Below are 13,148 nucleotides of genomic sequence, written 5' to 3' on the forward strand. Positions count from 1 at the left end.
AAATCAAGTCTCTAACAGATATTCCATTGATTAAATAAATTATAGAAACTAAAAAATAATATTAAAAAAATAATAATAATATAAAAAATAAATTAAAATTAATTTTTAAACTAAAATCTAAATCGTTTAAAAAATCAAAAGTTAAATAAATAGAGATCACAACAACATGATGAGATAGAAGTAATTTAAAAAAATAAAAATAAATAGAAAAAGAAAAATAATAGTTAAAAATAGAGATAACAACTAAACGTATCAAAACAAGAGTTAAATGTGTAATAAATATGGAAACAAAGAGTTAAATGTGGGGTGCCATAAATACTCATTATAAGGCGAAAAAAATAATTAAATAATTAACAAAATTAACAAAAATAATTTACATAGGTCCATGTCAATTCATTGACAAAGGGTATAGTGGCCGGATAAATTCACCGATCAGATGAAAGTGATTAACGTTCATTATTCTTTGAAGTGTATTTTCACAATTCGACAGCGAGTTTCTTTCAGAGGAAACATTTCTTACATTTTCAAACCCTACTCATCGTGAAGTGCAATAGGATTCGTAAAATTCTTGCAAAATATTTGATATTTTGAACTACAATCCCGTTTTTATTTTTGTAATATCGTACTCATTTCTTCCAATATCTTCCAATAAATTAATAATAACACGACTCCTGATTCAGTGATTCTTAATCTGTAAATTCGATAAACCCTAAACCCCGGTATCCTCAGTTAAATTTATAAAAATCCAAATTTTGTAATCTGCTAGGGTTTAGTTGCAGCTGCACAATATGGTGGCTTTACAAATTCCAGGAGGAGTGGATGCATCCACAAACTTAAGTGCATCTGGGCTGAGCGCCGAGAAATTAAGCCTACCGTCTCTGCAATCACGAATGAAATGCGATCCGCAGGGCTACGAGAGCGAGCTCTTATTGTTGGTACGTCACTTTGAGTCATGTCTCGCTGTATTTCGGCAACACGCCGCTTTGAAATCAGCATCCATGGGCAGCGACCCCGGCGCAGCCAAGGAGCTCGGAGAATTGACTTTGTTTTTGGCTCACGTTGCGCCTTCTTATCCTCAGCATCTTGCTCATTTTCCCAAACAGCTTGCCGAGTTGCTGCAAGCGAGCGGGCATTCGTTTCCTTCTGGTTTACGAAGGCAGATTACACAGGCTCTGATTCTGCTCATGAATCGGCAGGTAATGCATCACTCTCTCGTTTACACGCATCTATAGTTGTATTATCTGTTCAGAGAAAAGGACCTTGAAGCAAGTGTTTAAGACTTTTACAGTGTTTCAGGCTTTCAGGGTGTTTGTTTGTGTACTAGATTGCTGAACTGCCTATTTTAGGCTTCCGCAGTGTTTGTTTTTGTGGTAGTTTGTTGAATTGTACGTTGTAGGCCATTGTAGTATTTCTTCTTATGGTAATTTGCTGAGTTGAATGTGTCTTCCATGGTATTTAGTTTTCTGATAATTCGCTTAATTAAATGTTCTAGGCTAGCTCCACATTTTTGGGCGATAGTTGTATGGAATTAAATGTTTTAGGCTTACATTGGTATTTTTTTGATAGTTGCCGTTAAAATGTTCTAAGATTTCATGCTGTGTTCGCTTGTGATAATCTATTCAATTAAAATTTAGTGGATTTTCAGCGTGGAATGTATAAGGCTATTGAAGAGCTCATCTTGTTAGTTTGTTGAATAATTTTTTGGGAAGCTTTCATCGTTAATTTCTCGTGACTGTTTGCGTAGTCAAGTTTTTGCCTCAAATTGCTACAAAATTGTGCCTGTTGTGTTTTGCAGGGTTATTGTGCTCTGCTATTTGATATTTTTACTTGCTTTTTGCACTAGAGCTTGGGGTTTAATCCTTATTCTCATTATTCGTATCAACAGTGTTCTTGTTATAGTGTCTATTCATTAACTTAGTGTGTGTATCTTGTATTCTGCGGATTAAAGCTTTTCTTGTAATTAAACTCTTCAGGAAAAAATATTAGAGTTCAGATGTGCATTTATCAGAATTTATGAATTCTGTATCAGGATTTGAATTTTTTGGGTTTTGAATCAAGATATAGGGTTTCTAGTTATATATTTCAGGGCTTAGGGTTTGAAATTGGATTTATTGTTTTTTTTTTTAAGTTTTGGTGTGTTACTCAGAGTTTAGGCTTTGATGTTTTCTAGGTTTATTTACTTACTTTTTCTACTGGCATTTTGTGTCACTATTCAGGTTTTCTTTAGTGTTGAGCATCACCAGGTTTTCACACCATAGTGTATGGGTTCAGGATTTTTAAATTAGTCCTTTTCTTGTCATCTTTGAATTGACAGTTTTGTCAGTGTTGCCATTCATTTGATTCCATTATAATTAGATGCTTCAAATTCTCGAAAAAAAGAGATAGAAAGTTCAGTTGACAAGGATTCATTTTTTTCCCCGATTCAGGGTTTCGAGTGTAGCAAACTCTTGATCTTTCTCTAACATGCTCTAAGACTACTAGTAATTTTGACAATGTAGATTACAAGTTAGTGAGTTTTCAGAGGATATTCTTCAGTTGTTTTACCGGTTTGAGAGTACATATCTGTTGCTTTTGTAACTAAATTCTTTAGCAAAAGGGCTTATGTACATGCATTGGGTTTTAGGGTTTATGCGTTTAGGGTGTTATAGGGTCAGTGTTTAGTGTTTTGTAGCTTTACTCAATGAAATTCATTCTGTAACTATTATCTTCAGAAGAATCATTTCGAAGTTTGGTCATTAAGGTTTATGCATTTGCCGTATTCAGTTAGTTTTTTCTTCAGGTTTAGGGTTTTAGGTTGTTCTTAGATTGGGTTTTGAAAATATGTTTTGTTTTCCTAGTGTGTATTTACACATTTACCTTGTTTTTGATCCAGTGATAAGAATTTCTACATTATTGAGATCGGTTAGGGTTGAAACCCTTATTAATTTGGCTAAGTTGTTTTTCATCTTCCTTCATTTAAGTAGGTGATTTTTGTGTTTGGTTTGGGGATTGTTCATGATGTTGGGTTCTCGGTAATTATCATGCAATGCATGGGTTTTATTATTGCTCACTTTTGACAGGCAGAATTTCCCCTAAAAGGAAGTCTAGCTGAATGTTTTTAAAGAAGCTAGGCATTTGACTTATTGAATTTTAGCATTATTAAATTATTTACGATTTCTTAACTTTTAAAATTTTGAATCATTTTTATACATAATGTTCAGACATTTTTTCAGGTTTGTATGGCTTCAGTAAATTATTTCTGGTTTTAGAAATTAAGCTGTTCTGGTTGTTAAGAATTGTGCATTTCTTTTTGTTCATTTTTGCTAGGAATATATAAGTTATTTATAATTACTATGATTTGGGGTTTATCAAATATGTGACGTTCAAGTTCATGAGCGTGTGGTTTTAGCACCCCCTCAGGTACATGCTTCATCTTGGTTTCTCTGAATTATGGTGGGTGAGGCAGTACACAGCTTGTAGAAAGATTGAAACTTTGTTTTTGCTAGTAAATGATGGGCCTGTTTGCAATTATCATTTTGAGTTTAATTTCAATAGACAACAGGCAGATTGCTTATTTTCATTTTTTTTGCCAGCTTTGCATACATTAAATTTGAGGTTTTTGGCAAGGATTCCCCCTTCATCTATTTCTTTATATGTTTTGTGGTGTAGATGATTGAACTTGCAGAAACACTACCTCTATTTGTGATGCTTCAAACGCTCGAGGACAAGGAATTAAAGAAGCTTGCATTTTCTCACATTGTCCAATACATACGACGCATGAATCTTAAGCATAAAAATGATGTTAAGAATCGTGCATTGCAGAGTATTCTTTTCAAACTTTTGCAGGTGAGATCAAAGTCCTGTATATTGTTTTTCCTACATGAAATACTTGTGACTATAGTTTTAGGAAAATATGAATATCAGCTGTGTATCTTATAGTAGTATTCCTTATCATCTCTTCAGTCTCAAGGCTTAGGTTTTGAAGATGATTTTATGGTACTTTGTGGGTTGCTCTTAGCACGTGTAAACAATCTTCCTTGCTATAGGAAGAGCATGAATCAAAGGCAAAGAGCGCTCTTGCAGTTCTATGCGATCTTCATCGTCGCAAGGTGTGGTTTGATGAGAGGACTGGAGATGCTATATGTATTGCGTGTTTCCATAAATCTTCAAAGTATGTTTGTTGTTTTTAAGAGCATCATTTATTCACTATGAGTTTAGTCTTCTGATTATCTTGTGCTGTTTTGAGTCTAATTGGTATACTGAATGACATGCAGGATAATGATAGCCGCACTTTCTTTTATACTTGGCTATGAACAGAATGTTGAAGATAACGAGGATGAAGACTCTAGTGGTGATGAAGATATTGCTAAGCAGAAACCTCAAGCAATTCTAAGCAGAGAAGCAGTCTATAAGGTTTGTTATTCTTATCTCTGACTGGCAATTTTTTTTTGAGTTTCATGTTGATGTTTTTTATGCATGAAACTATTAAAGGGTTCAAACCTTTTGAGTTTAGGGCTCTAAGCCAAATTCAATTCATGGGTTGGTTTCAGCCACAGAGTGATTTGCAAATCTCAAGACCAATGCTTACAGAAATTGCAAAACCATTTTTTTTTTTGTACTTCTTTATTAATAATGAAATGACAGCCATTAATGAATAAACTATTATGCCGTGCTGCATATAAATAAAGTGCTGCAACATGATATAATGTTTGAGTTGTAAAACCCCAATATTGAATGGAAGATCCAGTTGGTAAAGGCAACTGCTGTACTACTTGAGTATATTTCTTATTGAAAGGATGATTTGACTTACAATTGCTCTCCTTCAAATTTTGATGGGAGAGTACAAACACATTTGTCCTCCTTTGATTCTAAGTGGAGAATGTACAACACATGGTATTCCTTTCTTCCATGCTTAATAGTTAATACATATAGATTTTCAAATTTGTAAGAATTGAAGAGTCATTTGCTAGCTTGCATTTCCTTTTTGCAAATGGAAGAGACACACTGCATCTTTTCTCTTCCCTCATCTGACTTTTCACCTCCCCTGGAAGGAATGATTAGAATACCATGTCTCTGTTCTCTTGTTAAGTGACAAAATTGATAAGACAAAGTGGGATGCCCACCTCGGAATGTTCACATTCATACATGTCTTTATGATCCATGGAACTCTTACCTTCCTTGTAGAAGTGGCTATACCTCCCACAAAAGTTGATATTCAGGGTACATGAAATTCTCCCATTTGTAAGAACCTTGTGTGCATCTTGTTCTGCTGAAACTCCTTGTTTCACTCAAAGCATGCTACAATTTCCTTCCTAATTGCTTACAACAAATGATACAATTTCTATCACATGCCACAATGAATTACATTGATGGAATAACATTATACATGCTAACAACACTCAAATCACCTGTTCTTGATGCTGTCCATTTCTGAGATCAGTGTGTATCATCTTCTGCTGAAAGTACTATTCACTGTGATGCTCCAAGCATTGTATTTCCTTCGTACTTGCTTACAACAAATGGTACAATTCTATTCTTTTGCTAAATAAACTACATTGATGGAATACCAATATACATGTTTGGGACACTTTAGTGTAATGTCCCCTGTTAGGGTTGGACATGAACATTACACAATTGAGTCAATTTAATGTTACAGGCTTCTCAAAAATCTGTGTTTATGAGTAGAAATTACCCTTCCAACATACCCAACGTTATTGATATTTGATTCTTGGATTGAAGAGTCTAAATGTTATCCAAGTTGCCTAGATACTAGCTAAGGACTCACTCAAAGTTTACAGGTCCAAGTCCATTTCACAAAGATTTACCGTTTGCTGAACCCTACCCTCTATTGGGTAAAAACCCTTAGCTTGGATTTATACAAGCCCCTCCTTGGTAACATGATATACTTCTTACCAGAGATCAAATAATAATATTGAATGTAATCCTACCTAATAATATTTATAATAATAATATTAGAAAATCTAGTCTATTCTTAATAATAACATGGAAAGCAAATCCCAATATCAATTCATTTATAAGCATATGTTAGAGTTCATTTTATTTTTAACAATATTGGAAATTACTCCTTCATAATTATTCATATCAATATTAAATATTGACTCTATAAGGAATTAGTTATATTTTTAGTATCCACTAAATAATAATCATATATGTTTTTAATTGTAAGCTCCCTTACATGCCTAGCAGGCTGACATCACCATATAAATGTATATATAAAATTTAATGGTCACCACCACTTCAGTGGTATCCACGTAGGGTACCTTCTAGGATAAAGTAGAAACATCTACACTTGTTTGCCACCTTTAATGTATGATTACATTTTCTGTTATAAAATTGTCTTCATTCTAAATGTTAGTGGGTCAGGACACTAATGGTGTCGCCCCTTTTCAATATACCTTTACTTCTTGTTGCTTAATATTTTTTCTTCCTTTTTTCGTGGGCATTTCATATGGTTAGAAATTGTTTTATACCCTCTCTCTTAAAAGGTTGCGGCTTGTTTCTCTTTTTCATGCCGACATCTCTCTCCCATTATTGGTATTTTTAATTTAGTTTGTTCCTTTATTAATATTGTTATTTAATCGATTCATAATATTAATTGGTTTTAATTTATATTTATTAGTTTATTATTGTATTAGTTTATTTATTAATTTGTATTTGGTCATGATTCAATATTATTTATGTATGTAATTTTTACTAATATTATTAATTGATAATATTTAATTATTCAATGTTCATTAATATTATTTTTTAATTACTCAATTGATGTCTAATGCGTATTGATTCATTTATTAATTTAGTGAATATCTACCAATCAACTCTTGTAATCAAATACTTAGTAAATTTTATTATTAGATGTTTATTATAAACGGCACCATTACATTGCTCAATGTCGAGTAGCGTGTTTATTTTTTCACCACACCCAGGAACGGGTAATAGTGCTTGTTACTGATTCCAAAACTTGCTAATTTCACTATAAAGTTATTGCCTTCGCAAAACAAAGCAGATTAAATGCTTATAAAACTCAACATTTTTGATGGTGCTACCCATGCTCGCAACAATGTGATACAATACTCAAGAACTTGCAGTAGTAATGCCCTTGTTATCCATGCTTCATTCTTTTCTCATGCAAATAAAATAGAACTGCAGGATCTCTCTTCAGTACATGGCTTATAACATGCAAAAGCAAATTGCCACAAGCTGCCTATGCTTTCAACAACAACCATACATGTGATAAAACACCCAAGAACATGTTTGTTGTTGCCCATGTTACCCATCTTACTATCTATAGGGGGTCAAAGTTTCAATGGGCAGATTCTATAGGCCTAAAATTCCCTTTTCACCCAGGTGGTGGGCTAAACGGGGGGCCCTTGGGAGGAGGAGGAGGAACACATTTGGCTGCATCATCCTTTGCACATGCTAAGGGACAAAAGTGCACTTTTCCTCTTCACATACTTATCTTACAACATGTGAAATAAGCTCATAGTCTGAAGTTTTACAAGTAATGTACATGTGATGAATAGTCAAGAATATTAATCAGCATTACTCTCTCCAAGTTTTGGGGAGGGGATGGTGGGTTGCAGGATGTGTTTTTGGTGTGGGGGTACTTTTGGGCCATTTTTTAGGGACAGTTGTTAAAATATAGAGAAAATCTTAAAAACAGAGAAGTTTCAAATATTCATATCATAACATTGCTAAAGCATTCATCATAGACATTGTAAAATCTTAATGTATATATTTAGACTTGAGTTGAGATTTCACATGAGAATTGACAATCAAACTAACAAATTTAAATGCTTTCATTGTTAATGTGCATATATATTATAAAAGAAATGCCCAACGGCTCCAAGTTTAAACTACGAAATTACATAAACTTAGAACTAATAAATTATTATGAATATGGCTGCTCCTAATTTACAAAAATGCAGCCGGTATGTCTAAATCAAAATCAGAGTTTGAGTCTGAATTACGGCCAGTATAAGGGGCTATCTTAGGCAATGGAACAGTAACACACCTCTCCACTGCCTACTCATTGTTGATCTTATTAACATCTTTTGATACATCCCTTCCATTTTCTCAAACAATCTATAGGTGTAAGAAAACAAGAGCCAACTAAACTTGTGCTGATGTTTGATATTAGCATCGATCCCTTTCTTAGGATTTAGGCGCTACCAACCTTGTAAATCTATAATTAATTGTTTCCTAATGTCATTTGTAATCTGCTTATAATAGATTAATCTGTTCAATTAACGGTGGTGAAAAACTCATGCAAAGGCAAAGGTGTAGTTAGCATTTGTCCCTTTCAAGGACAAAGTAGCATGATCTCTGATTTTTAATCTCCTATTTTGAGGTTTTCGGACACTTGTTAGGAGTTCTAAGTGCATGTATGATGGTTATGACAGTCATCAGGGGTCCCTATGACGATTACTGAGGCATCTTGGAGTCCTTGAAACCTGTTCTATAGAGGACAGGGCAAAGTGACTAGGGGATGCATCCCCTGGGAGCATGGTGAATTGGTGCTGCCCTTGTTGCCCATACATTTTTCACCCCTTGCTCATGTATTTGGAACAAAAATGCACTTTTTCTTCTTATGTACATGGCTTACTATATGCAAAAACAACTCGCTGCAAGCTGGAACAACAAGCATATATGTAGTGCAACACTTAAGAAATGAAACATCCAAGTTGATACTTTATGTAGCTCTATATTTTTAATAACCTGGTATAGACTAGAATAATCAAGGGATATGATTTGACTAAAGGTGAGATAATATTTGAGTTGCACATGCTAACCACGTTTTTTTTTTTTGTTGTAAAAATTGGATTGCTTGAGGACAAGCAACTTTGGGAAGGGCAAACTGTCATGACCCCTCTCGAAATGGAACCCAACTATTATAAATGATTAAAACATTAAATATTAAGTAAATATATAATAATAGAATAACACAATATATTAATATAATTAAATAATCAAATATTATTATTAATCTATTTATTTCATATATTAAACCATATGAATGATAATTATTTCTACGATTGAGAATAAATGTATGATATTCTAATATACCTAATTAAAGTAAAATATATGCTAATCAAAACATTAATAGTTCAAAACACCACCTCAATATATTACATTATCCAATTATTAATATTTTCAAACATATTAATAATATGTTGTATTATAAAATTTGACTAGTCATCGCCCCCTTTGGGTTGGGGGGCACATCATAAATGAAATGTTTGCCCAAACGACCCCAAACGATCCCACCCCCTTGGCGACGTACATAAAGGCATAAGAGGAATCAATTAGTTTAAGGAAGAAGTATATGAAGGAGATCAAAAAAGCAAAAGAGAAGATAGATAAGATAAGGTAATAAGATAGGATAAATTTATTAATGTCCACCTAGAGACCCCCAAAAGGGTCCAAGGGTCTGAAAGTGTACAACGAAGAAGATTGCTAACAATAGGAGCGCCAAACGGTGTTTGGGAAAGAGCTAACGAAGAGCAAACAAGAAAGAAAGAGAAAAACCACTGAGGCACTAGGGGTCCTTCCTTGGTGGGAAGAAATCCAACACTGAAAGGTACGGTCCAGGGCGACCAAGAGCCTTGGGCCATCTTTGAGTATTGCTGGAGGAGTGTCGCTGCCAAGCAAATCTATTGCAGGGTCTCGCGGATCTATAGTTGCTGGGGATGGGAGTGCTGGATGACCACTTCACATCTCGATTAGGAGGCAGGGGGGAGAAAAAGGCAGTAATAAGCTGATCCGAAGCCTGGATTGGGAGAAAAGAAATTGCAGTGTGGTTGCGGAGTTGTGTGGCCTCCCAGAGGTAAAGCGCAAGACACCTTTGATCTGTGTATCTAAAAAAAGTAGAGAGGGGCCATCACTCCCTAAACAAACAATAGTATCTCCCTCTGATCTCATAGTAGTTGGGGCATCGAAAAATGAGGTGGGTCTCTGTTTCCACCTCTGATTACCATTGGAGGAGTGGTGCTGCTAAGCAAATCTGTTGCAGGGTCTCACGGACTTGTAGTTGCCAAGGATGGGAGTACTGGATGACCACTTCACACCCCGAGCAGGAGGCAAAGGGGAGAAAAAGGCATTAATAAGCTGATCCGAGGCTAGGATTGGGGGAAAAGAAATTGCAAAGTGTGGTCGCGGAGTTGCGTGGCCTCCTAGAAGTAAAGTGCAAGACACCTTTGATTTGTGTATCTGAAAAAAGTAGAGAGGGGCCATCACTCCCTAAACAAACAATAGTATCTCCCTTTGATCTCGTAGTAGTTGGGGCATCGAAAGTGAGGTGGGTCTCCGTTTCTGCCTCGACCAAGGTACACATTTGAAAAATTTGGTCCTCTCTATTAATATGGTGATACTTGGTATTGATCTTTTATATACCATATATGTACATATTTATAAATATATTTATGTATATAGAATATAACCTATTACATATAGAAAGTTCTTATGTAATAATAATTAGATTAATGTGTATAAATATTATAAGAATTCAATGCAAAGGACTAAGAACGTTTATAGTCGAACCCCTCATTCTCTTGCTATAGCCTGGACAGTTGATAGATGGTGTTGTGCAGGGAAAGGAAGAGTAAATCTACAGAATGTATTGGTGTCAAGTGCCCTATGACAAGTAAAAATCACACGCTCCGTAGGGTTGAGTTTAGAAGAGAAGTAAGGAATCAAGACTTAAAACATGTTATAATCTTGATGCCAACAAAATAATGTGACTTATCATGGAAAATATCTCCTACTTAGCAATTGATGAGTTTAAGAAGATCTAGCCTAAATGGTTCTTAAGGCACAACACTTGTTGAAGGTAATGTATTATGAATTTGGATGCTTAGTCAGAAGCATTACATCTAAAATATATTTGTAATAATATATACCAAATTAATTCTTTAATCACTTGTTTAACACAACCAAGTGGATAGGGAGTTTTCATAGGGGGAAGGAGTAATTCGGTCACGTTGAGGCAAAGATTCTCAAAATGGGTTTTGTTCACGAGGGAGCCTTAAGTAGACTATTTTCGTATGCGAGCAACAATAATTCTTCCATCTGACTTAGGGTTCGTGGTTAGGAGAGGAATGAAGAAATAAGGGTTAAGTATGTATTAGTCAATTGGTGTTTCTAATTATGACAATGACGTAGATTTAGGATTCTCTTAGTATGAAACAAATGTAATCCAAATCCTAATTAAGAATTTTAGAGAAAATAATGCACCTTATCTAAAATTTTTAATTGAATTAATTGTATTGCAATAATTGATAATGTAATTTGAGTCCAAATCCTTTTTCTCTTAATTTTTGAGGCACCTTATATGATCTCCCATAGTATTTCATAGTGTGGATTGGTTATTGGGAAAAGCCTTGAGGAAATTCCGCATGCACAATATGGTAAAATACATATAAGGGATGTAACTAGCACCTAAGTTCCATTCAAGTGTTAGTAACCCCAAGTGGGGTTGAGAGGTTGAATGGCGAGTGTCATTCCGTGCTCTTCCATGCTCTTGGGCCTGATGAAAAGACTAAACTCAAGGCACCTTGTATGATTTTCCAAGGAATTCTATTGATGAAATTAGCTATATCGTATGATTGAGTTAATGTTCTTAACACTAGTAAAAAAGGTCTATGCCTTTGATTGAGATAATGTTTCTAGCAGGAAAGATAAACTTTATGGATTATGCTTCAATGGTTACCTAACACAATTGCAGGGCTTCATCTAGGATCTATCCTTTCCTGTAGTTGGTAAATGATATTGCCAAATCTATTCCGTTTCTTGTTTTACTCGGAATTGTAATATTTGGGCAAAAACTAGATGCCACCATATGGTCAATTGACATTACAACACTTTGTTGTCACTAATATAAATTAAGAAATTGCTTTATCCAAACATCATAAGGCAATCCCTTACCGTGCATTAAGAGATGCAAGAGAAACTAGATTTGTAAGATTGTGTAAATGATGGAGTTTTTCTAGAAAATGAATTTTCTAGTATGACCATTGAAGGGAAAGTTAAAGAAAATGTTAGAGAGAAGAAACATGCTAAGACTTACAGAATTGTTGGAGAAATCTAAGAAAAAATTGAAGACTCTAAACAGGGAGGAGCAAAAGACAATTTTTATTGGTGAAGACTTAGCAATTATGCAACGACTTGTGAGAAAGATGAAGATCAAGGAAGATAATCCACAACTTTTGATGATACAAGAGTAGCGGAGTGGAAGATGAATATTGAAATGGGAAGAATGACCCCTAAGAATGTTGTAAGTTTTAGGGACAGAGCAATCAATTGAGCCGAGTATGAATAAAGAAACTTTGTGAGCATTAAAATTGGGGTTTCTATCCTAGCAAGGTGACAGGAGATGAATCCCTGTGCAGACATGTGGCCGCTCCACTATTTGGTTCGTGTACACATTCACGAACATGATGGAGGTACATCTATTGGTGTTTTCCATTGCTAGGTTTTTGTCCAGTAGGTGTATTGCAAGCTGACCGTGCTTTGCAAGGTGTGACCACAAGATCTGGACTCTAATATTAAGTCAGCCGCTATGCCAAAAGCTTGGATTGATGGTAAACAGTGCCCATCAGTGTTAAGAGTGGGGCTGTCATCCTATTAGATTGCCATGAGATGATCCCCCTTGTGACACATGATTGTTCCACATCACAATGGAGGAATGTGTTGCGGTTCAGCACTTCTGCGTTTTCGTCTCGCAGATGCGTTACATTTTGCATCAACTTACAGTACATTGTGATTGGATTAGACTGTTTTTCCATCTTGAAAACAAAATAAGAAAATTCAATCGTCTTGGCTGCATATTGTGACTACAGAGTGTGGGGATCTTCATGATCTTGAATAAGCCTTTCAGTTGTATGATTATCAAAGTTCCAATAACTAGCAACTCAGCAAAGGGGGGAAATAAAAGACTTAAATCCAACTCATGGGTAGTGTACTGGAGCATTTTGATCAAATGAAATGCACAAGCCTTGTTACATTAATAAGAGATCACCACAATTGAGAACAGGAGCCCCTGGCCATGAAATAGTGTGTTTTGGCAGTAAAATTGTGAAAGGATGTTTTCATACCATATGATGCATGGTTCTAGTTTTGTGAATTCTGTGTTTTCGAATTTGAATTCTTTTTTT

At 35.0% G+C, this 13,148-nt stretch overlaps 1 protein-coding gene across 1 annotated transcript in view; it reads left to right on the forward strand.

Annotated features, from left to right (window-relative positions):
* The first annotated feature begins 407 nt into the window (after positions 1 to 407).
* The window catches only part of LOC149570054 (ARM repeat superfamily protein), a 33,751-nt gene continuing 21,010 nt past the window's right edge, over positions 408 to 13,148 (forward strand). Inside the window, exons 1-4 of the mRNA XM_089822695.1 lie at positions 408 to 1,196; positions 3,649 to 3,825; positions 4,026 to 4,150; positions 4,254 to 4,392. Of these exons, the coding sequence (XP_089678821.1) occupies positions 789 to 1,196; positions 3,649 to 3,825; positions 4,026 to 4,150; positions 4,254 to 4,392 (849 nt within the window). The 5' untranslated portion in view covers positions 408 to 788. The remainder of the gene's footprint in view (positions 1,197 to 3,648; positions 3,826 to 4,025; positions 4,151 to 4,253; positions 4,393 to 13,148) is intronic.

Source organism: Cupressus sempervirens, chromosome 3 (genome assembly GCF_028749045.1).
Source record: "Cupressus sempervirens isolate cs-2001-9-10 chromosome 3, ASM2874904v1, whole genome shotgun sequence".
Lineage (NCBI taxonomy): Eukaryota > Viridiplantae > Streptophyta > Pinopsida > Cupressales > Cupressaceae > Cupressus > Cupressus sempervirens.